We start from the raw sequence: 25,242 nt of genomic DNA, 5'->3' as shown, positions 1-25,242 counted from the left end.
ACACATAAAGATGACGAAGAAATATAATACCTATATAGACACCTCCGATCTCACATACACTCATCCACCAACAGACAACTAGAAATATACAACTTGTTTCTCATCAAGGAAGTCAATATCAAGCTGCCTAGTGGTTGATGCAGTTGAGTAAGTTATAGCACCGTTTTCGTAATGACAACTTACTTTTATGGTAATCAGAGTTTTACTTGCTCAACCATTTACAACAGTACCACTGGATACTAGAAGAAATGATCGATGGAACAAGTAATCGGTTATCATCGAAAATAATATAAATATATGGCTTTGTAATAGATTGCCCACAACTTTCGTTCATTGCTCTATCTTCTACTACTCGACATATATTGTGTTGAAAAGAACCGATCCGACTTACTCGAAGAAAAAAGTAACATAATTAAAAACAATTGCTGATATTTTTTAACATAAATGTTTTTACAGAAGTATCATACAGTATGTAACATTCTTCTCCTTTTCCTCTTTCGAAATGTATTTAATTTAACATATAATTCTAATGTATTAAATTTTAATGTGCCACGGTATAAATGAAAAATTCAAATGAAGTGATTTAAACAATATGAATGAGTAAATATTATTCTTTCGAAGAAAAATTGAAATAATTTTAAAGTACTGGAGCTATCATTCCTAACGGACGATGGTAACTATGTGCGTGAGTATTATGAACAGTTATTTTAAAAAGTGTATGAATCTTTAATCTCAAATTCCATTTCAATAAAAGTTCGGGTTAATAAGAATTATTTTTTAGTGTCAAATCACTGTTTAATCGGAATCATCTTCTGATGTCGAATCAACATCTCTCTTTCCAACAACATTCTCCTTTATCGTTTGATCAGCTTCAAGTGATGCAACTGAATCAGTGAAGCTCGATCTAGACGCCAATTTCGGACCATCCAAATCGTAAAGATCGACAAAAATTTGTGGTAAACGAATCAGATCCAAATGTACACGATACCAATCCAGAGCCATTTGGTGCCGAACAGCTAAACAATTATTTTCCATTACTATAATTTATTTTTTATTAGATCTTATAGATAAGTTGTGCATTTCAAAAATACGTTATTTTTTTCTTAGTTTCAGAGCTTTTATGAGAAAACTAACTGGATTTGATGAAATGAGAACAGAGGTTTAAAATAAAGCTTCCCTAAACTATTTTGTTAGCCACCTTTTCATAAGCCTTTTCTTCTATAAGAAAAGACTTATAATCCTAAAACTTTCAAATCAGTGGAGGACAAATAAAGTATTGAAAAAGTAAAGAAAAAAATGAAACAAACCAATTGAACGAAGTAATTCTCGCTTTACAAGCAACGAATGGAACAACTCACTTTCCTCCGGCCGTTCTGTTGACAATTGTAATTTGAGTGCATACATAACCCTTTCACGTAAAATGAGCATTTTGTGAGGTTTTTCCAATTTTGGAATATTATCTAAAGTAATTGGTCCCTCTTAGATTATAAGCTTTTTTTTTTTTCGCTGTATTAATCTTATCTTTTAGAAGCTGGACATAAAAGATAAAAAGTTCGTTTGCAAAATTTTATTCTTTCATGCTTTTCTAAAACATCCGACTTTGATTTTTGCAAAATTTAACAGAATAAAACTTTTGCAAAACTTGCTTGAATACTGACAGTAATCATGTAAGCAAGTTAACAAAAAAAAACTATCAGCATAAGTCAGTCAAAACCATGCACTTCGAAAGCACCCTGGATGTTACAGCCTCCGGAAGAAATAACAAGCAATTAAATAATATCAGAAAAGTGACAGTTATAATAAGTGCACCACGATAAAGAGCTGAACAGTTTTTGATTCTGGCAAAACCCACTAAAGCTATACACGAATGGGCATCGTTAGAGCCAAGAGAAAGTAAGTATGCATGCATTTGTACTCGAATCTTAGAAAATTCACAAAGAAAAACTCACAAGGGTAGAAGCTCAGATTTCAAAGAAAGGTAAAGAACAAACCTTGTGTGAGTAGAAGGACAGCACAATACAATCCAAGTAGACATTCACTAAGCTTATAAGTTCTAAAGTTATCACCAAATTCGAACATTTGTTTAACAAGTACTAATCCGTAAACAATACTGAGCTGCTCTCGAGAAAAAGTTATTCCATGAGAAAATGTTAATGTTCCCGTTTTCGAATTCATAGTACGACTGATCCAAACAAGCCATACTTCGAAGAATGCAGTTTTGACAGCTAAGATTTGATCCTTGTGAGAAATAGTAATGAATCCTATAATTTAGGGTGTGAAACTTGCAGGAAGCAACATTTTTCTAGTCCAGTATTCTATAAAGAAGGAAAGCGTCAAATAATATGCATCCATTTCATCCATTTAAATCAACATATGTGTGTTGTATTGAAAAAAAAAACTACAAATCTCAAAAAAATTGACTTCCCTCCTCCCACTGGAACATAATTTATTTTTATTATGAAAAAATGCATTTAAAAAAATGTAAAAAGTAAAAACAAACCAGGTATGCGTTTAGAAAATTCAATGAAGCGCCCCAAGTCTTCGAACAGGGCTTCATTCATGGAATGCCACAAATGCTGTCGGTTAGCAGAGGGTAATTTAGTATGGGGAAGCTGAAATTTTTGGTAGTATTTCCTGGAATACTTAATGAAATTGTTAGGACGACATAAAACACAGGATATCTAAAAATCTGTTCACTTTCTCAGCCAGCATTGGTTTTAGGCAAAAATGAATCATACACGATGGATCACGCCAGGCTTCAGATCTTTTAAAGTGCTAGGTACGTAGTTGCAGCAAGTCAAGTGAGCCTTAGTTACGCTTTCTATAAAATTTTGCAAGCGCGCATTTGTAACATCCGCAACTTCGTAATGTGTGAATTTCGATGTTTCTTCCCACAACGGTATATTTTCGTTATCAATTTCATCTCCCTTATGTCGTGGTGTTCGTCCATAACGCACTGCTTAAAAGATTTAATTTAAAGTAATCATATTTCCGAGAATTTCAGTCCCCATAAAACTCTTACAGTATAGTAAACTTTCAGTTTTTCAATGTAATTTTTTCTTTTGAACGAAATATTTTTTTTAATTTTTTAAAACTAAATACAGTTTATAGCGCTTGCACTTTAGAGTATTAAGCCATTCATATCCATTCTTTCTACTTTTCATTTCAAAAGTGGTATGACTTAAAGTAAAAAAGGAAAGCGGCATACAATCGCGAGACATTCCAACAGCAAGGCATTTCCTAAACCGGCAGAACTGGCATCGGTTTCTGTTTAAACGATGTATGTGACATTTTCCGTCTCTCAAACATCGATATTCCATTTGTTTTTGAATACTGCGCCGGAAAAATCCCTAAATGAATTAGTCCTAAACAAATTAATCATTAATACCACAAATGCATTGCTTTGAATTTTTTCAGAGTCTTAAAGTTTTATTACAAGGTAGTAATTAAGTAAAGTTCGCTTATATATTTTCCTCCACCAACAGCTTCTGATCCGTATTTATACAGCAAATTTTGCTGTGTCTACAGAAAACAGCAGCATAACTACGATGCATTAATTCTAGCTATTATATTTTATAGGAAGCATAAGATAACTGTTTGAAGATATTACTATTGCGCGATTTGATTATTATATGATAAGAAAAATGGGACTTGTTCTGAAAATATTGATAACAGCGACGAAAATGAAGATATAAATACAGAAGGGAATTTTTAATTGTAAAGCACCTTTAATTTCAACAATAGCTGACACAATAAAGTCAGCTGTCTAATCACTAGTCAAGTATTGGTACTAGCAAGTACTTTTACTCATACCATTCTCAGTCAGAAGATGTCAGGCTAATCGGTCTTACATCATCTTACATTAATATTCTCTTACAAATCCATAATCAGAACGATGAATGTAACTAACAAGAATATTTTTCCACGTAGCATTGACTAATTCTTCTTAAATTTTCCGGAATTTCAAAAGTTCAAAAAAAAAAATTTTTTTTTGAGCTTTGAATATCTTGAAATAGGAGTGAGAGTAAATGTTACCATTTCACATTCTTATTGTAAATTCATCGACACTGAAGAAAAATAAGAAATGAAAAGTGTTACTTTACATCCTTCACAGGCTGTAACTCCATAATGAAAGCCACTCGATTTGTCACCACATACCTTGCATAATGCCGGCTTGTTATCTGTTGAACTGTCTGGATAAAGCTCTAAAATCAGGTTTCAGTAGGTTGCAGTTTGTTCTTTAAAGTTCAGAGCACATTTTATGCATGAAAATGAATGGAAAATCCAAACTAAAGTTATACTAACTTGTGCAGTTAATCATCAATTGTGGATTGAAGAAAATACTTTAATGAGAACTGGTAAAGTAGTATATAAATAAGTTTTGTTCACCAAAACAATGCAAATGTTTTCAGCGGCAACCTCAACGTGAAATACGCTGCATCTGATCGGCGAATTATTTCAATTATTATGCAGACATGCATCCCTCAAAATTAAAAATTTGTTAAAATTTTACCTTATGTGCAAATTCGAAATTTCCTTCTCACTCAAGATTTCTCATTTGTCGAGAATGTCAAATAAGGCCGGAAATAAATGAAATGTACTACACGCAGGGAAAGTGAAGGTAATAAATTAGAACTTTCCATCTGATAAAGATATATTTTCATTTTTGAAGATTAATGAATTAAAACTTTGTTCGCCCTCGTCAAATACCAGAAATGCGACAAATGAATAAAAGAAGTGGGAATGTTCCTTAATAGGGCGTGCAAATATTTGACAAAAAAGCGAAAATTCCAAAAGGAAGTACAACAATCTTCTTTGCGAATTCATTTCACACTTTTTTTTAATGATAAAAATTTATTCAAATAACACTATCCTCAAAAATTTATAGGTACAAATAACAGCTATTTTCAAAAAAAAAAAAAACTGTCCAAAGCTGCTATAGTAATGCAAATCTAAATGAAATCCAGATGAAAGACAAAAGTGTCTATAAAAATCGGTGATATGAGCATTTTTTTTTCCTACAGTAGCTTTGAATAGTATTGTCCCTTTTTGTTTCCTTTAAGCAGCTCTTTTATCCACTTTATTTCTCTCAAAAATACTTTCGTGAGAAAAGAAGTAGAAATTATGGCAAACTTACCAGTAAGTTCAGATACTTTTTTTTGAAAATGAAAACTAAACTAACACGGCAATTACATTTTTAAAATAATAGTTTAGGTGAAATTTGCCCCAAAAAAAACTTCGCTATGATGTACCACAAGTATGTACTACAGGGTGCATTTCTCCACTGCCTGTGAATGATAGGTACGTCACATATTTCGATACATGCAGTGCAAAACAAAAGACAAATAGCAGTAAAGAATGTACTCATTTCTATGAAACTTGAAAAATTAAAATAAAAAACTTCTGAAAAATCGAGAAATGCTCTAACCATCTGTAGTACGTGAAGCTAAACGTGATTGCCCATTGTTGGCTGATTCGTTACCGTAATAAGATCTATCACAATAACGTACATCAGGCAAGCGCGTTTGTTGTGGATACGACTGCACCCCATTATAGTTCCCAGACGGGATGACGTAACCATTAGTTGAATTCGTTGTTTCATTCTGCGGTATTACTGCAGATCTAGTATCCGGTTGCTGAAAGTTTGAGGTTTGTATAAATTCAAGTTGTGGAAAGGTTCCCGACGATCCGTTCCAATTGTTCTGGATGATATCTACTGGACATTGTGGTGTTGCGTTATATGGCACAGATGCAGCAGTTGGCTCAGGAATTACTGATGTTGATGATTTTCTCGCCGGTAAAAAAACTGACTCCGTTGATGCTTTATTCGAGGGAACGGGCCTTCTTGGTGCTGACGTTACAAAACTCATCGTTGCAATCTGAACAAATGAGTTGATATTTCAGTTAAACAGATTGATGATACTAGTAAATTTGAGAGTCGAGTGATTGATCAGAATGCTCGCAGAATAAGGACTGAACTAAGTTCAGTTCGAGAAAGCAACAATAGGGAACAAGGAAATGCTGCGGTATTTTATGCAATGATATAGTGCAGATAACCTTATTTAAATGAGTCGTAATGGAATACATAAAGAGCGATTAAAAGGAAGGGATGCGTTTCGGTCTAGAAATTTACAATTGGAGATTACCGCTTCAAAGTCCACATTTCATTTTCTTCACTTCAACTCTCTCTCTCTCTCTTTCCCTATCTCTAGCGGTATCTCAGAAGTATACAACTGCTACCAGAATATCATCTCAAATCCCCCCAAAAAAAGAAAAAAAACCAACCAAAAGAAGTAAGAAAGAACAGAAATTCCTACTGGATGATAAATCGCCAGTCTTCAATGTATCAACCGTAAATGGAATAACAAGCTTCCCTTAGATACAGCACCACTAAGCTGGACTCTTCCTATCACATATGCATCACTCAAGTCAAAGTACCACAGTTACAACCATTATCGCTCACACAGTTCACGTGGTCACTGCCTCTCACTCCATCTAACGTAGTGACCATTAGTAGTCATTTTATTCAGCGTGTACCATAGTGGTCAGGGTATAATGAAACAGATGGAAAGAGGCGAGACATTTATGATGAACAGGGGGGGGGGGGAGGAGGTTGAAAGAGTGAAATAGACAAGTCAGTGAATAAAGAACAATATGAGCATTATGAGCATAGGTCAGAGGTCATCAGCTAACGAGACACATAGATATTCGTTGTACATTGTACTGTGCCTACCACTACATTCACCAAAACAGTTGAATGTATGATGAAATAGAAAAATGGGGGTAAATATAACGACTAAAAGTCACCCCTCAAGAAGATTGTTTCTGCGCGAGAGTCTCATCTACAAGATCAACTGATGAAGTTTTAAAAATGCACCTTTCAAGCAGCCAGGAATTGATAATACTTGGTCTACTATGAGAAACCATTTTTATCAGTAAGTTGAAAATGCTCTTTTCTTATAAACTATTCATGAATTGATAATAAGAGGTACTTGTGATCTCTTTATCATCTCTATCAATGACAACAGAAATCAACACTATGGCAATCTTTAGAAAACTTTCAATGGCGTTTTTACATCTAAGAAGTTCTGAAATGTCATTTCAAAACTTCGTCGATACGCTGCTGTTATGACGAAGTGCAAAAAATCTGCGCAACTTTGTAAGCAGCATTTTAAGAGGCATCGATTTGAATGTGCTGCCCTACCTGTACTAAAAACAATGTTGATATATTTGGAAAAATTAAAATTAGCTTCAACCTTACACCTAACTCAAATTAGATGAGCAAGCGGGCAAGTAAATTAAATTTAAAGAAAGTTCAAGAAAAAAGAAATTAAAAAAATCGTGCACAGACAATAATACATTGTCATCCATAATATTTGGACAGCGACCAAGTTACATCATCAACCAGTTTCTCACAAATGCAGTTTATCGCCATTAAAAAATGGACAAATGTCGACGTAAAGCTTATGAGTTAATGAAATAGTGCTTCCGCACCTAAAAGACTGCTTAAAAAAATCCATTATTTAACCGAAACATATACAATTTAGGAAATGGCTAGTTACCATGACTGGAGTAACATACGCAAGCCATACCACAATTTCGAAAGAGTGAGCGCAATCATTCATTTTTAAAGATTCTGCTTCAAACTGAGCTTGGATTTGCATTTTACCGCTGTATCAGCATTACAACCCAAACCATAACGGAAAAAAGCTAATTAATGAAGATCTCTCAATATAATTCTATCATTATCGCATTGCCCAATACTACAACATCACCACTGCAACTATTTAATTTGTATTACACGAGATCAAAAAAATCGATTTGCCGCCTTCCTAAAATCCGGAATAGCGGTAGAGAAACCGTCTCAAGTATACAAAGGTGATAATGCAATCGTTTAAATAAAGGGCGTTATTGTGTGTGGATTACCTAGGGCTAATGTCAATGTAAATTTTGAAGAGGCAAAAAAATTGACCAGTGTATGAAACAAACTGAAAAATTTTTTAATAATCGGCGCCAGTTCTACACAATCGTTCGGTATAATTTCATGTTAATTACATATAAATAATACACAATGCAAAATAGATAAGAAATGCAAATCGAGCAACTACAAATATATTTTCCCTTCTAAAGTCCATTTCCCTTCAGATGACCAGTGAATCAGTTAAGAATTCAAATGAATGCCTTCACTTAATTTTCCCTCACCGACATTAAATATATTGTCATATATATATATATATATATATATATATATATATGACAGAACAGATACTCGTAATAAATCACTTAAGTTTTTTCCAAAAATAAAAAATCAGGATGAGAAAATTGGTGGAGGAATAGTGAGCGCAATTGCTTCCCATTCCACCGGAAAGAAGCAAAGTGCCGCCATTACAGCACTCACAGCAAGTATCAACAGTTGCCAGTGCAAGAGCAAAACAGATCCATAAAAGAAACTCAGCGAAGCCGCAAATGCCTGGAAAAAATCAAAATAGAATATCATTTGTCGAAGCAAATTTAGCAACAAATTAATGAGATTTCAAAATCCTCCCCTAAAAAGTAGAAGGAATCTATGAAACAGCTCACCATACCTAAAAAAGACTGTATGTCAATTCGTTAATATAAACCTGTCAACTAAAGTAACGGCATATAACCGTCAGTGACACTGCAGTCGTTTTCCTCATCCTAAGAATGATAACTATGTGTTCATCAAAAAGATTAAAACACTTGTTAAAACAGCTATGGTCAAAAGATCCTACAAAAAGTAAGACAACGCAATCCTGACATGAACCATTAACGCAATTCGATGCAGAGCATCGTTCTGTTGAATAGGAAATACATCATGAGATGTGAGAAGAAATAGAACTTCAAACTAAAATTATTCCATCAATGTTTTTCCTCAGTTCAAATAATTGTTATAACAATTCTTGCCTTCAAAAAGAAAATAAAACAGAACAGCTGGTCTTTTTCTCATTTAAAATTAAGTGAGAGCAATGAATGAAACTCGATGAACCTTTAGTATCACATGATAATTTCAACACAGTACTGATTCTTTAAGGTCATACGAAAAATCTGAGCTTATTTTTTCAGTCAAATTAAAATCTTGAGCATACGCATTAAATTTTACCCCGCATTATGCTGTACACCTTTAGTAGGAGTACATTTTGATAACGTTTTCGAGACATTTATGGTACCTGGTAAAATTTGAAGAGCGCAAATGCATTAGAACTGTTGATGGTATAAAGAGAGCTAAGAAGTGAATAAATCTGTGTACTCCAACAACTATCAGCAAAACCAAGCATAAAACCACAAATCAAGGTTAATGAATAGCTGAAACTGAATAAAAGTAAGCTTATTTTGTGCATAAGACTGACTGTACTTAATTTACAGCTTACTCATAACTGACTAGTCTATGCACCATACGATAACTGTGGATGTGATACAAAAATTCACAGAGAGCAGAACCAGTACAGAATGTCAAGAAACTTCCACTATGGAAATCTATTATTTCTCTGAAGGAGATTAAAATTATATGAATTACGAACTTAAATAAATGAACAGAATAATTACTAAAGTAAATTCAATTCCTAAAGTACTACGAAATAAATTATCTTTAGCAAAATCTTTACAACTTACTTTGGTTCAATGTAACCTTCCGAATATGTTATATGCAACGGTGCCTCCATCGGAACGTTCAAGAAAATAAAAAAGAAGGTCAACAGATGAACAACAGTACCCAAAAGGATTATTGGATTGCGACCATAAGCAATCGATTTATTTGCGAAAACACCAAACGCAAGACCACCTGTGAATCGTAAAAATAAAATTTTACGAAAAAACACTGAGCTATTTCTGCCAAACTTCTATCTACCAACATGAAGCAAACCTGAGCCTTACCAACAACTTGTCCTCCTCCAACAGCAAGAGTGTTGTAGGCAATGATTAATCCATTATCTCTCAACCGTCCAAATGATGCAAGGCATGCTGAATAAATACCAGTGTAAAATGTCATTTCTATACCCGTATACATAAACACCACGGCAAGCAGCAACATTCGTCGAGTAACCGCCACACGAAGTGTATTGTCTTAAACAATACAAAATAAATTAAAAGTGCAAGCATCATTATGACTGCAAATCAAGATGATTTTATAGACTCGCCCCAACATTTCCAAGCCTGAAAATTTTGAAATCTTGAGGATGTGGAACTTCTATTAAAACAAGCAGTAAGTACTTCAAGGACGCTATCAACGAGCGAATGTCAGCTTCCAACATCATTACCATACAACACTTTCTTTTTTTATGCTTTAGGGATTAAAAAAATGTAACTAACGGAATTCGTCTTTCCATAGAACAACAGTGTGTGGTGTTAGTGTACCACGTACTGATCGCGTTTCAAAATTAATTCGACCATTAACAATACTAACGTTGTTTTCCTCTTCCACTACACCTTCATCCCTCTCTCCATCAGAATGTCCAGTAGAACATGCCATTCCACCAGGTTTCGTCGGTAGCAGTGCTAATATTATAACACCAATAAAAGTAACCGTAGAAAATACTGCATAAATTAAGCTCACCGAAGAAACGATAGAACTGCAAATAATTTTGTTACGAAACAGATACTCAACTACTTAACTATTTATATAACTGAAACTATATTCACCACTTATTGATTTCCAGTACTGTTGTAAATAAAGATGCGTTTGAACGATAGACCAATCAGTGATCGTTGTGAGATATGCATATTATCTGATCTTAACTGCACTGATTTCACTCAAAACATTCATTAAAACAGTGAAAGAAAGTCAAAGAGAAACTGAGAGCAATCTAAAGTACCAACCCCGAAAAAGAGATGAAAAATAGGAAGAGACCACCAAAAATGAAACATGATTGTAGCGTAGCCCAAAGAATACCACTGTTACGTGCAACAGTATCAATCCGTGACCACGTTGTGAGATAGACCCCTTGCCCAGTCCATAGCACTAAAAATATTTATCACTGATGAACTAGTCTGAAAAATTGAACAGAAAAAATCTCCTAAAATATGGTCCTACGCAACTGATTCCAAATTCAACACGAAACTACTATCAGTTTCATGAGTAACTTACTTGCAGCGCCAAAACCTGTGAGTGCCGAAAATATATAAAGAAAATACATATTCAGATACATGAAACCAAGCATAAAGATACAATATGCCGAAGCTCCAAAAATCATTGCCCATTTCGAACTTATAACATTTATTATAGCGGGTGCAAGCAAATTTGAAAATGTAAAAGTTAGGTAAATGATAGCCAAGCTAAAAAGTACATCAGTTTATATAGGAAAACAAACCTACATTCATGAAATCAATATTTCTTATTTATTTGACTGAAGACATCCAACTCATGTTATCGGTAGCGGTATGAATGATAATAGTAGTTCATGCCACTACTGACACGCAACTAAGTGATAACTACGAGAAAGTAACATACATGTAGCTGAGCTACAACTAGATGCTAACGAAACACGAATAGTATCGATAGTAAAACACTGAAAGCACCGACGACCTAGACAGGGGAAGAAGCACAAAGTATACCTATAATAACCGGATTGTTCGGTTATACCCGAAGCCGGGTGTTTTTCAGCAGCATTTTTGATAACAGCAATCTGAAATTGAAGAAAGGATTAAAGCAAAGGGAATTTCTTCATGAGAAAGAAAAAATACGTCACTGAAAGAAAATACATGCAAATAACTGCTGTTTTTGATAAAAGCAAAGATTTACTAACCTCAATCATTCCTTGGCTATTGAAGGCTGAAAATATCAACATGAAGCCCAGGCCAAGCTGGATAATACTACGTAAATCCTTCTCAAATAATCCCATTCGACGTCGTATGGGAGGAAACTTCATACGCGTCTCCTGCAAATCATCATTTATCGTCAAACAAATTGAATGATGCAATGAAATTTTCCTAGGAATGAGCTCAACTGCTACAACAATTGACCCATCCTAATCCCGAAACCTACCAATACAACACACCTTGAATTTCACATCCCTGTTGATACCATAAGGTCCAGACGTCCAGTCGCAAAGTATTGGACGGCCGAATTAGCAGTGCAGCAGGCAGCTGCCTGCCTATGGAAGGGAAGAGTGGGCTGAGTGTTGAAGGTTGTAATGGACTGTTAGGATATCGCTACTCTAAGGTCCAGCATTTTGAGTTCATCAGACATTATGGAATAGCAGAACACTGTCAACTTTACCCACTTTTTTTTGTTTCTCTAATTTGAATATATGAAAGATTTCCAATCAAAAATCCAATCATAAATTATGATATTACCATTTGATAGGTCTCTATTTTTTTTTTTGCCTTCATAGCATCAATACTGCTTAGTTAGTTGGTTTGATAGCGAGAAGTGTAATTTATGGAAATGACCATTTGATGAATGAAACTTCGATCTTATATCGATTTTATATTAAACCGTTCGCCTTTAATTAGTGATAGTATCTTCATAAATGAACATTCCCTAAGTACAGTGAAGAAAATTGGCAGTCAACGTATGACATTCTTTGATATTTGTTGTTAGCAGTACATTTCTTGTACAAGGCCTCATCAAGGTAATGGGACCTGAAATTTATGGGAATAAGAAAAGGAATGCTTTTTTTGGCAAACTGAAATTTGTTGGGGATCAAAGTGAGGCAATAGTTGCATTTTTTAGTCTGCATGTGATTGCTTAATCAAATGCGTGTTGGGGTGAAGTTGAGTCATCCTCGCATTTTTGGCTCTAAAAATGAGAAAACTGCAAGAATTCTGCCATTCATTACGAACTATTTGGTGATTTTTCATACACCAAAATAATCTATCAATCATTTGCAGTTTAAAAATTGTGTTGTAGCAACTCGGCAGTGAAGGACTGATTTGTAAGTGGGAAGAGAAGGGACAGGGACATACTTACGTAATCTGATGATTTTTCAACATTCTGGAAAAGCGTACATCAATTACTGAAACACTCCATTCATTAACGAATTAATGTGAATAAAAAAAATATCAAAGAGAGTCAGGATTGAAACGTACAGACATTTTTGTCACATGTGTTTATTGTTATTCTGTAATAGTAAATGACGCAGCTAAGAGTTTCCGCCTAATGTTCTGCCACACATGCCTGATGAATTGAGTAAGGCAAAACAACACCTTTACAATCAAATGAGTTCTATGGAAACATCCAACTTGTCAGCAACTAGCAAGAAAAGATATCATATCTGTCGAGTTGTAAACAGTGCAAGGATGGTGATTGCTTGGCCAAACCTAATAAAAATAAAAATATGCACTGTTCGTCCTATTGTTCTGCCACACATGCTTGAATTTTGATACTTCCTTAATATTGAAATTTGTATTGGCTTGCATCAGCTATCAATTGTCATATATTTAAACAGAATGTAAGTTTATGTCTGCTTTCGAAATGTATTCACTTTATGATTTTTGAAGTTATATTGTATGAAAAACTATTCTTATGCCCATTCTTTCTTCATTATTTTCGAATTATATTGTCAATAAAGCTCAAATTCTTTTCTTTCATTGATCAAAATTTTAACAGAATCCTGTGATTTCTAAAACACTAATTTCAAATTCATTCATTAGAGGGCATAGGCTAATAAGTTATGCAAATAACTTCCGGCATTATTTTTAATTTAACTGGTATAAAAACTTTATTTTCATTTTCTACAGCAGTTATCTGAATTATCGCGACGTCGTCTATTAGTCGTGGTTGTATAGCTTCCTCTGAGTGCCTTATAATGACTACAGTGACAGGGTCTAAATTTTCAACGGTGTCTAGTGAAAAAAATGAACGCCGATGCATGAGTAGCGTTATTAGATTGTAAGTTGACAACAAGAACTCTACCAGTTCTATCATCCTATTGGAAAAAATTATCGTTTTGTACTGATCTTTTCAATGCATTTTCGTTTTGCGTAAAGTAATACTGATAACAGGATTCCATAGCGATACATATATCCATCTAGGTATCCTTTGACTAATTACTCTGTACAAAACAATGATTATGAGGATCCTCCACAAATATTCGATTATAAGCAATCTTTGAAACTGCGACAACAATATGAAAATAATGGTATGATTCGCACGGTGCAAGGTGTTCTACTAGGTCATCAAAATTCCATCATTCACGTGTTGCTCTTAAAAAATGGAGTTGGTCAGATACAGTCGTCGAAGTTGTATGTTTTCCTTTTTCCTACAACAGTACATAGACTTTGAGTTCAACAAATTAACTGCGGACTAATGGCTTTGTACAACTAAGCATCTGAAAAAAAAATTGATTCAACGCGATTCACGTATAGTTTACTTGTAGGCCTGAGGTGACACTGTATAACAGTGAAGATGAAATCGATGGAATGAAACGACTGATGGCTGAGGTACAAATAAGTTTACTTGTTATTAAAGCTCTAGTACGTCGTGGTAGATGTTGGTAGATCTACTTTTCCAGGTTATGGGATTTAAAGATACTGCAGAAGCAGTTTGCCAAATACAACATGTTGCCGCAAAATGGTGGCGTCCCAATTTTGAAGAATCCATTGTAGGTCACTTCCCGAGAACTTGTGTCATAAAATGACAGTAAATGAAGTGTAAAATAAAATCTACAGTTGTCCACTTGCTAACCTTTTTTTTTTTCCTTAATTGACGATCAATGTTATAGTTCAATAGTGGAGATGTTACAGCCATCTAATTTTAAGAATCTTTTTGAGAAAGAGAAAGATTTTAAGAAAATGATGATGTAATTAAAACTGTTTAGTATCCTTATATTCCTTCACATATCACTAAACCAAAAGAGATGATAAAAGTATTCGTCGTGGAGCTTCCTAAGCAAACAACATTCACAATTGCGAAAAACAACGCATTGATAGCAGCTCCTGTTTTTGAAATTTACAATAATATAAGTAATTATGGACATATTATTGCAAGTCTGCCACATGTTCTTGGCCGGTTAGCTCTTCCTTTAATTCTATTCTCTTTCTAGACTAAATTGGACATTAATAGATTTGGTAAAATGATCATGATGACTTTTCAAAATGTTTCAATTCTAGATTTAACTACCTCTACTATCCCTGAAGTTGGTTTTAACAACAAATCATCGATGTCGAAGAAATATGTGATTAAAAGAACAGTGAGCAACTAAAATCTTTTTATTTACATTTTATAGTGATCATTCTAAATATCTTTTTTATACATTATTTTACAAAATCATCCAATTTCCTTAAAAGTCTTATTTGCAAGTCCATACTTTATTGGTATTTTTAAAATTTATCAGTGAAAAATTAGTGATTTTCTAGTAATGTTCTATGAAAATTGTTATGGATTAATTTCAATTTATTGTGTATATATGATAATCCATTTTTAAATTAAACTACACTCTGCAGCATAAATTTTTTTTTCTAATTTCTTGTATTTTCTTTTTTGCTAATCGTCGCTAGTGATACTTACTACCAGAATCTAATAATTATACTGCGCTCGACAAATTTGTGAATCAACGGTTTAAACTTGATTTGTATTATTTCCGTTTTCTCAGTAGTGATTACTTAACCGAATATTTTTCCTGTCATTGTGTGCAGAAAACAGAAGAAAAAATTAACATCAAGCAACATCACATTTCATTAATCAGTCATGGATATTGTTAAAGATATACTGATGGCATTTTCCAATAAAAAAGTGGGTGCATAGAGATAACTATCATGATACTATCATTCAGTAAAATATGCCCAATAGTGAACCGTTAACTGGAAAGCACACTTCTGTTATATTTCGTAATTGATGTCTTCTCAATAAATTATATTGACAGTGTATGCAAAGAAAATGAGCATTTTGGTTGAGTCTCGATTAGCCTTTAAACATCAGAGGTTATGATCTCCACCTATCTAAGATCAACGATGGTAAGTTAAAAAAAAAGTTTTTAAGTATCCATTAAGTATCAGTATTTGATATTACCTCAAATTCCTCTAATTTTGATTCAACCTTAATCAATTTTAAAATAAAATTTTAAAAAAAATTCAAAAATTGCATGTTTAGAGCTTTGTTATTTCTAGCAAAGTGTGTGATGTCTTTTTACAACATTCTTGGTTTAATCACTGTTCTCTTCAACAACTATAAATCATTATTCTAGTTGACTTCCTGAAAAATCTTTCGCCTGGATGTTAATAAGAGTAGTGGTTTAGTGGTTTAGAATTTTTGTCAGTCAATTTGGTAACAAAATTTGAAAAGCTCAAAGTGATTGTTACGCAAAAAAGTATCCAGATCCCATTTGTTTGGTACATTACACTTAAAAACTATAATGAACAATAAATTACTATTAAATAAACTTAAAATAATAATATTATCTTAACGCAACTAAAGGTAAACATGAAGAAAAAAACTTGTAGATTTTCAGAGGATTCAGTTTTCAACTTTCTAAATATGTGAATTCCTCGGACCTGCGGAAGAATCTTAAAAATTTTTTCAAATTCGGAGAAATTCAGAGTTATTTTGCAACTGCATATGACTACATAAGCCTCAATTATATATATATATATATGAATCATAAGCCTCAATTATATATATATATATATATATATGAATCATAAGCCTCAATTTAACTAAGCATGAATATATCATTTCAGATAATTAAATTTTCATCAGTGACTGGACAAAAGGCTGAAGCAGAATGCTGATTGAGCAAAATGGTGCTGTTCGTAACAAAGCACTGGTAACGGCAGCATATAATTCATTATCATATCTTTACCGTTTGGTTCTACCAGCAATTAACGATCGCATTTTCTTTTAATTGTAGTTAAAAAGAAACATTTTGAAATGGTATACTTCTTACATGTATTTTGTTTGATTTCACAAACAATTTGAGTACCATTATTTAGCTTATTTGGTGTAATTCAAAGCTGACCGATAGATAATATCCCTAACGAGGTTCATTTTTCATACTTTCTCAGACGGTTAATTTACCGGACTATTTCTTATCACAGTCTTTGCAACACTTAAAACATGGGTACATCATCCTTCACATAACTTTTTTAATACTTCTGATTATTGTTGCATGATAATTTTACAATTAGCATGCAGAAAAGGATTGAATCGAATCAGATTATTTTAAAGTGAACAAATGAAAATAGTTTAATTAAATGTGTTTTTACTATTCATATCTAAGCAACATTTTATAGCAAATGGTTCCCTTTCACTAAAAATACCTTCGAACTTTAAAATATCCTCTATATAAAAAGGACAACATTCAATTATTAAAGAATTTAAGACCTAATCAGTAATTATTGATGACTTCTTATAGCTGTACATATCTCGCAAACTATATATATATATATATATATATATATATATATATATATATATATATATATATATATGAATGACCAACATTACCAGCATAATTTGGTATACAATAGTGAAAAAGATCCATAATTTCAACTGCTAAATTCATATTTATAAACTGCCCGATAAAATAGGCCATCACCGATTCTGATTATTTGGCATTAGAAAGCAAACATGCAGCACTAGTTATATGATTTTCTTCAACTACATCTTTGTTTTAATGTTTGGAAGACTATTTTCCTGAAAATGCTGTTATTGATGGATGTGCAAAATTTCCGAAAAAAAGTCAGCCTTTGATAGAGTTTAATAAATTGGGTTTGTTACATTTAACATTTACTATACAATTGGATAAGGTTGTAATCGATAATCATCTTTCTGTCATAACTATATTATCTGTTACCAATCAATTCCGTTACCAACAATTTTTATTTATTCTCTCTGTGTCATTAGTGATAAGCAGCAATATTGCTATTTTAGCTATATTAAACCACCGGCAAAGTTTGTTGTTCGTGATGAGAGTATTTTATTATAACAATTATTCTTTTTTTTTTTTTGCGTTGTAATTAATCTCGCCAGATTATTCAACTTCAATAATAGGCACTTTTAAAAATTTAATTTGAGTAAGTCATAAAAATTTTAATATATCAGTAGTAAGATGACATTTTTTAAATTTTGCTTCTTTTCCTTTTATAAATCATATTAATTATGATCTCTGTATTTCTTCTACAAATGCGTTCTCTTAGCAAATAGCTGAATGCGGAACTTTAGAAAGTGACTCGTCAAACTTTTTTGCTCACAGCTGATGTTAGAAGCTCGAGAAACCTATCAGTTGAAAGTTAAAGGAGCTGTGATGGCTTTCTAATCAAGAATTGATCTCTCGTTTTCTTTTGTTTACATAGCATTTGAAAGACCATTGAACAGATAGATAAATGTCTTTTGTAAATGTGTTCCAGCCACTATTATTTCGTTGATTTTTTTACTTCAAATTATAATCACTAACATAAATTTCACGAAATATTGGCTCTAGACAAAACAAATTATGTGATAAATATCTGGTAATTGTAATTCTTTGGAGGAGCAAAAAGTAGTTGAAAATTTTGACAGCTAGGAAATAATCCATACTTAAACTAATTTCCCAGATGTCATTGAAAATATTAGATGATTTATGGAATTTTTGAGTAGCATGATCAATATAGTTGGAAGTGATGATAGGTACATGAACGTATCTGCATATACTAATTCATTAAAACAACGTTGTATCTTTAGTTAATGCTGCAAAAAAAATTCCGATATCTTTTCCATAATGCTTTGTCATGCTTTAGACGGAAGAAGAAAGCCGCGACATTTTATGGGAATTTTAAATGATTGAAATAATCACTTTTTACTTAATTACCTTAAATGGAATCGAAAGTGTTATCAAACAAGTACCATCCGATCGACGAATTGATTGCTTGCCGAAGCCAGGAGCTAACAAAGCTACATGCTTATCTCATAAATGCATTTGGGATGATGAACATTATTGTGTATGTTTGCAGCATGTTTCAAGTAACTATTAAATTTAAATCTCTCAACCAGATACTTTTCTTATAAAAATAATGTTTTAGGATACAACTGTTCCAGCCTGCTACTTTCCACCTGATACAGGATACATGGTTGCTCAAAAATCTAATTTTTCGCTAAAATTGCAAAAATTAAAAGATGCGGCACTGAATCCTTATGATACTGATATACCAGAAATTGAAGTACAAATTGCGAATTCTCATTCGGTGCTAAATGTGCGAATTGGCGTTGAAGGAAGGTAAGCTTAATTTAATTAACACATTCAAAGTACCAATGCAAATAAATGATCTGTTGTCTTTTCCAAAATTTGTTTTATTAATCATTGGAAATTTTTAACATACACAAGTGACTCACTCTAGTTTACAATGATTACTTTTTTATTCAACCATTTCTGATCACTTTAATATTACGTCCAGTAGAAGCCTCTAAATTTGCCACATCAGATACGAACCAACGATGCCTTTACCAAGAGCCTGGAGTACAAACGAGCAGCATTTTACAACGGAAATTTCCAATGAATCTGAACTTTTCATACTTCGAATTCGTCGTATAACAACAGGACAGCTAATTTGGGACACATCAATCGGTATTTTAGAAAGCTTTTCTTGTGATGGAATAGTTAAAAGATGTCCTCATTTGAAGAAATAAATTTTCTTCTTCAGTACATTAAAGTGCATTTTAGGTGGTTTACTTTTCGCTGACCAATATATTCAAATTGCAACTTTTTTGCCGACTGATAAAATTTATGGATTTGGTGAACATGTTCATCAAAACTTGAAGGTAAGCAATTAAAGGAAGGACTTTATTTTGAAAAATTATGTCAAACTAATCAAATTCATTATACTTGCTCAACTCCAGAATCCTTCATGCATATTTAGCACAATTTCACAAAATATACAACATGGCCAATGTTTGCAAGAGATCAGCCACCTGATCCGGAAAATCCATATCGCAATTTATACGGGGTACATCCGTTTTATCTTGGCTTGGAAAAGGACAACAATGCACATGGTGTACTTCTTTTGAATAGTAATCCACAGGTAAAAGTATTTGCCATGACATGTTTGGTTTGATTGATCTGATTAGACTGTAAGTTAAAAATTTTTAATGGAAAGTAATGTTGTGCAGGAAATAACAACAGGACCCGGTCCACATCTGATATATCGAGCTATTGGTGGAATACTTGATATGACATTTTTCCCAGGACCAAAGCCGGAGCAAGTTATACAACAATATCTTGAATATATTGGCCGACCATTTCTTCCAGCTTATTTCGCACTTGGATTCCAGGTATGCTTTTTTTTCAGCTTTTCTTTCCTGATCTTTGGAAATTTATTGGATTTTTTCGAAATTAATAGAAATAACAAAAATTCAGTTTTGTCGATACGGTTACAATAGTTTAATTGAAATGAAGGATACAATTGAAAGAATTCGAAATGCCAGCATACCAATTGATATTGCATATGCGGACATTGATTATATGCAACGATACAAAGATTTTACCATCGGAAAAGTATGATTTAAAAATTGATTATTTTAAATATTTCATTTCTTTTATGCTTACTTTTCGAGAATAAAGGAAACCGAAAAAGGTTCAATCTAACATGATTGTAAGCTATAATTACGTATAATGCAATGCATCAAAATCAAACTTTTGTCATAGTGCTTCTGTGATAGTTTAGGATAACTGGTCAGATTTTAAAGAGTACGCTGATGAACTACATAAAAACGGAATGCATTTGGTGCTCATTTTCGATCCTGCAGTGCAAGTAAATTATTCCAGCTTTCACAGGGCAATTAAAAAAGTAAGCTTGATTTCTGCAATTTAATTTCTGCTTAACAATCCTATTTTTAAACTCATCGTTTGTAAGTAATGTTATCGCATCATTGCTGTTCTTGAGAAACACTAAACGAGGTTTTTAATGCAGTATTTTTTATAAGTTATTGTGGCGAGCAGATTTTAGTGCTACTACAAAAATAAAAGATTAATAAATCCCAAGTTGTTAAAGAAGTATGCTGTATTCTGATTCAGATTTTCTGATTTCAGAATGTAAGTTTTATAGAATGGGAGAATTATAATCAAGTACAACGTGAAATTCAGAGCAAATATCCACTAACAAAAGGGACAAAGGTTAGTTCTATAAATGAATTTTTAATTATTGACTACTTGAGTTTAATAGTCATGTTTAATTTCAAAACGGGATTAAATTTGCGTTACTTGAATTGTGTGGATCTCGTATTTAGATAATGCTTTCGGTTGTGTGGCCAGACTGGCATGTTGCTTTTCCTGATTTTCTGGATCCAGAACCGACGACAGTAGAATGGTGGATTGAGGAATTCAAGCTTTTTCATCAAATGGTTAATAGCTTTTTGAATGGCATAAAAAACTAGGCGTACTGTCATTCATTGCTTTCCTGAATTCATTTAAAGAATATTTTGAGCTTCCGTTTGATGGTATTTGGATCGATATGAATGAGCCTGCTGCTTTTGGTACTAACGAATATCATCCATTTTATTTTGATGATCCAGAAAGACCAGCAAAGATAATACCGCTTAAGTGTCCTATCAGCGGTGCGGTATCGAAATATGATAATCCACCTTATGAAACTTGGAACTCTTACGCCTACAATTATGCTGAAGCTGCACGTTTTTCACTTTTTTTTTGCAATTTTTGGTATTTCACAAACATAATGCTATCTTCGAGAATTTTCAGATTACGATAATTAGCTTTGCAATTCACCAAAATTTATGAAATGTCTGCCTGAAATTCACAGACTTAGAGATCGTTGCCATTTCAGCATTTATCAAATAAAACTGTGTGTATGTCTGGGATGACAAATAGAGGGACTCAGAGAGTTTACAATACGAAAAATTTGTATGGATTAGCAGAAACAATAGCAACTCAAAAGGCGCAGCATGCAGCAACAGGAAAGAGAGGAGCAGTTATATCCAGGTTTTTTCCAGTCTTTCACTGGAATTTGAGGGTTAATTTTAAGTGCTGCACAGTCAAGTATTTAGAACATCAAAGAAAAAGGATAAAGAGATGAGGAACTATTTTAACCCGACTTTTGAGCCACCTTTAACTGCAAATAATCGATTTTACGAACCAATAATTTATGATTTAAGAAGGTGAGCTCATATAATAACGGAAAATTTTGCAAGTATTTAATGATGATGAATAATCGAAATCGGGTAGCCCATTGATTAAATATATGAAAATATGTCAAACTGGGGGTTGTTACATGTTGAGTTAATGAAATCCTGACTTTGAAGTAAATATCGACATTTGACTATAACAAAGTGAAGCAGCCGGCTAATTATCTTGGATAATGAGTTCATCTATTAGATCCACATTTGTTTCATCGGGGCATTATGGTGGCCATTGGCTCGGTGACAATAGTGCTCGCTGGATAGACTTGAGAGCTTCCATTATTGGTATCCAAGAATTTAATTTATTTGGTATACCATACATTGGCGCAGATATTTGTGGTTTCAATGGAGAAACAAGCGAGGAATTATGTTTGAGATGGCAACAACTAGGTGCATTTTATCCCTTTTCAAGGTAAAGGTTTAATAACTTTTAAAAACCAAGGAACAATACTTAAAAAATGAATTAAAGTTGGCATTGTTCAGAAATCACAATGAAAAAGGTGGAGCAAGTCAAGAACCATCTCGATGGCCAGATGTTTCAAGAGCCACTAGAGAAGCTAATCTTTTCCGATATTATTATCTCCCATTTCTTTACAGGTCTTTTTTTGCTTTCACCATTTTATTAATGCTTACTCTATACTTTGTTATTTTAATGCGATTCATTCTTCAGCTTACTGTTTGATGTGGCATTGCATGGTGGCACCGTTGTTCGACCAATTTTTTTTGAATTTACCTCTGATCCTGAAACCCATGATCTCGGAGAACAATTTATGTGGGGAAGTGCAATGATGATCGTCCCTGTATATCAAGAAGTAATAATCACTCAAATCAGCCTGGTTCTAATGATCACTCAAATCAGAGCAATAAACTTAAATTTGAACAATTTTACAGGGTGCTACATCTGTATCTGGTTATTTGCCGTCGACAATATGGTACTCTCTTCGAGAATTTGACTATGGCATACTAGCAAAACCAGGCCGCAGTGAATTCAGAGCACCGAAAGATGAGCTCATTCCTGTTTTTGTTAAAGGTGTGACTCGAAAATACGGAATCGTTTTTTATCACAAATTACATATTCTGAAGATAACTTATCCAGTGCTAAACTTTCATTACCTTTAATCTAAAGTTGCTTCAAATACTTCTGCTTGCTCCCTTTCTTTTCTATCAGAACAATTACAATTACAAAAACTTATGAAGCATTTCTATCTTCTTTCTTCATTACTTATACTTTTCCTCTCGAGAAGAAAAAAAATTAAATTTGTGGAAAATAGTAGCCTTCAGTATAAGACGAGTGAATAAACATTCTTTTTTAATTCAGGAGGTGTCGTGATACCGCGACAACAACCAAATATGACAACCACCGTTTCAAGAAACAATCCTTTTGAATTGCTTATCACAGTTGGTATGAAATTTTAATGTCACTAAATCTTGCTTCTAAAATACATACGGCAGGTCCAAAATCCTATGACTTAGCAGAGCAGATCCATTGAGAGAATTTAACAGCTTATTATTTTTAATGACCGCTTACTGGATCCTTAAATGTTTTCAACAGAACAACGCTTTAAAACATTGAAAATGAAAGGGAGATAGCTGTATCTTCACTGTAACACCAACAAGGATTAATTGTTTGTATATTAAAGTTTAGAGGGATGAAGTGAAATGAAGCTATTTAAGCTATAATTGTTCTTGTATGGTGGAAGGAAGTTATATTTCAGGTTCGAGTAAGTCAACTGGTATGCTATATTGGGATGATGGTGAAAGTATTGTGGAAGATTTTACATCATACAATTATTTCTACTGGTTATTCGAATTTGTACTCAGTGCTGACAGGGCTACTTTATATATCACTCCAAACCATACTGCTGTTAGCACTTTTCGGCTTTTTGAAGTTTGAAGGGATGTGATACAGCGTAAACTATAAAACAGATAACTTCACCATCAACATGATGGCGTAATAATTCCTAACAGCATTTGCAGAAATCCAATTATAGATAGGATTGGTAGTACCCACGTTAGATGTTGTGGATGTTATCGGTTACCGTTATCAACCAAATTTGAGTGAGGTATGGCTCAACGGTATTCCAGTCAAAATCGACCTTCAACAGTCGCATTACGACAGTTCAAAAAATCGTTTACTGATTGTGAAGAAGAATTTGGTGAAAATCGCTAATGGAAAAAAGCAGATATTATCCTGGTCTCATCAAAAAGCATTTTGTGACAATGTTCAGTGCTGATCATTTCATTTGTGCATTATAAGATAGACTTACAATTCAAAATCCTTATAACCTTTTGAAAATTAACACCACCGATGTTAACTAGTACAATTCGATTATTGTCATTAATATAAAATGATGTGATGCGACCGCTATGCCATCTTTTATAGTGGATTTAAGTTTGCGCAACAGACAATATTCTGGCCACTACCACATCTCCATCGCGGGTTGACACTGCATTGATGTTGTAATGTCAACCGCTACGTTTAGTGGCATGAGTAAGAGGAAGGGGCGGGAGAAGCTACAAGTGTCCAAGGGAATAATAAACAAAGAGGAAATGCCTAATTCAAATACATGTTGCAAGAAAGGTAGGGAAGTAAAGCTGTTGAGTAGGTAAGCAGTGACTGAAGGTATAGCCAGTAAGAAAATACATAATGCCTTCCTGCTCGCAAAAAAGCATGAAATGGGCATCAGTCAAAGGAAAAGCTTTGTGATGAACATAGATTACGTACCCAATTCCGAAGTTCCGTTGCAATGTATTTGACGATCGGGGAAAGATATGCATTTTGCAAGTGTAATCATAAGTTCAGCTACGTTTATAGAAAACTATAGATCTAGGTAAGTAGAAGAGAGCATGTTTTATATAAAATTTAGGTAGAGTCATGCTGTTCATCGTGCGACATTAGCAAAACCGGAACTTCTTGAAGACTATGAAACGACTTCCAGTTTGGCTACCTGTCAACCTTATTAGGTGTGGTAGCTCAACTTGACCTTTACAACTACTCTATGACCAATATGAGATCATCGTTTTCATAGCTATCATGGCAGTGGTATGCTTCAACCCTCCTTGTTCGGAACTTTAGAAGACTCGGTACTGCGCAAAAAGACTTGCAAGTTTGGACGGATGGATAAATCTGAGGAGGAAATGTGAGGATATGTTCATCAACCGGTTCATGATTCACAGATATTCTT

At 33.5% G+C, this 25,242-nt stretch overlaps 4 protein-coding genes across 6 annotated transcripts; 2 read left to right on the top strand and 2 right to left on the bottom strand.

Moving 5' to 3' along the window:
* Positions 1-795: 795 nt before the first annotated feature.
* On the bottom strand, positions 796-5,870 carry Bm2981 (Uncharacterized protein; the record flags this gene model as incomplete). 2 transcript variants are annotated; one of them, XM_001899535.1, is made up of 8 exons in its annotated part: positions 796-1,016; positions 1,308-1,460; positions 1,992-2,261; positions 2,501-2,612; positions 2,739-2,959; positions 3,209-3,350; positions 4,099-4,205; positions 5,429-5,870. In XM_001899535.1, 8 exons carry the CDS (start codon positions 5,868-5,870, stop codon positions 796-798), a joined length of 1,668 nt encoding a protein of 555 aa, XP_001899570.1. The 2 variants fall into 2 exon arrangements, with proteins under 2 accessions (XP_001899570.1, XP_042929420.1); XM_043073486.1 differs by lacking the exons at positions 4,099-4,205; positions 5,429-5,870 and having other exon boundaries at positions 3,209-3,320.
* Positions 5,871-8,308: 2,438 nt separating this feature from the next.
* On the bottom strand, positions 8,309-11,882 carry Bm2430 (Uncharacterized protein; the record flags this gene model as incomplete). Its single annotated transcript, XM_043073485.1, has 9 exons — positions 8,309-8,470; positions 9,189-9,324; positions 9,631-9,799; positions 9,892-10,080; positions 10,327-10,586; positions 10,834-10,975; positions 11,102-11,289; positions 11,569-11,639; positions 11,760-11,882. The coding sequence occupies 9 exons, from the start codon at positions 11,880-11,882 to the stop codon at positions 8,309-8,311; spliced, it is 1,440 nt and encodes a 479-aa protein (XP_042929419.1).
* Positions 11,883-13,763: 1,881 nt separating this feature from the next.
* Bm10936 (Uncharacterized protein) lies at positions 13,764-15,091 on the top strand (the record flags this gene model as incomplete). 2 transcript variants are annotated; one of them, XM_001899537.1, is made up of 6 exons in its annotated part: positions 13,764-13,846; positions 13,990-14,199; positions 14,334-14,397; positions 14,469-14,558; positions 14,775-14,965; positions 15,067-15,091. In XM_001899537.1, 6 exons carry the CDS (start codon positions 13,764-13,766, stop codon positions 15,089-15,091), a joined length of 663 nt encoding a protein of 220 aa, XP_001899572.1. The 2 variants fall into 2 exon arrangements, with proteins under 2 accessions (XP_001899572.1, XP_042929418.1); XM_043073484.1 differs by lacking the exons at positions 14,775-14,965; positions 15,067-15,091 and having other exon boundaries at positions 14,469-14,594.
* Positions 15,092-18,708: 3,617 nt separating this feature from the next.
* Bm5229 (Uncharacterized protein) lies at positions 18,709-24,291 on the top strand (the record flags this gene model as incomplete). Its single annotated transcript, XM_043073483.1, has 19 exons — positions 18,709-18,870; positions 18,952-19,145; positions 19,351-19,493; positions 19,590-19,687; positions 19,786-19,947; positions 20,036-20,197; positions 20,283-20,420; positions 20,590-20,712; positions 20,955-21,038; positions 21,152-21,265; positions 21,349-21,549; positions 21,706-21,860; positions 22,254-22,469; positions 22,541-22,654; positions 22,728-22,869; positions 22,949-23,087; positions 23,376-23,459; positions 23,773-23,921; positions 24,049-24,291. 19 exons carry the CDS (start codon positions 18,709-18,711, stop codon positions 24,289-24,291), a joined length of 2,823 nt encoding a protein of 940 aa, XP_042929417.1.
* Between the last annotated feature and the right edge of the window lie 951 nt (positions 24,292-25,242).

Source organism: Brugia malayi (genome assembly GCF_000002995.4).
Source record: "Brugia malayi strain FR3 genome assembly, contig: Bm_v4_ChrX_scaffold_001, whole genome shotgun sequence".
NCBI lineage: Eukaryota > Metazoa > Nematoda > Chromadorea > Rhabditida > Onchocercidae > Brugia > Brugia malayi.
Note: the sequence above shows the minus strand (reverse complement) of the source record. Positions and strands in the feature narration are given on the sequence as shown.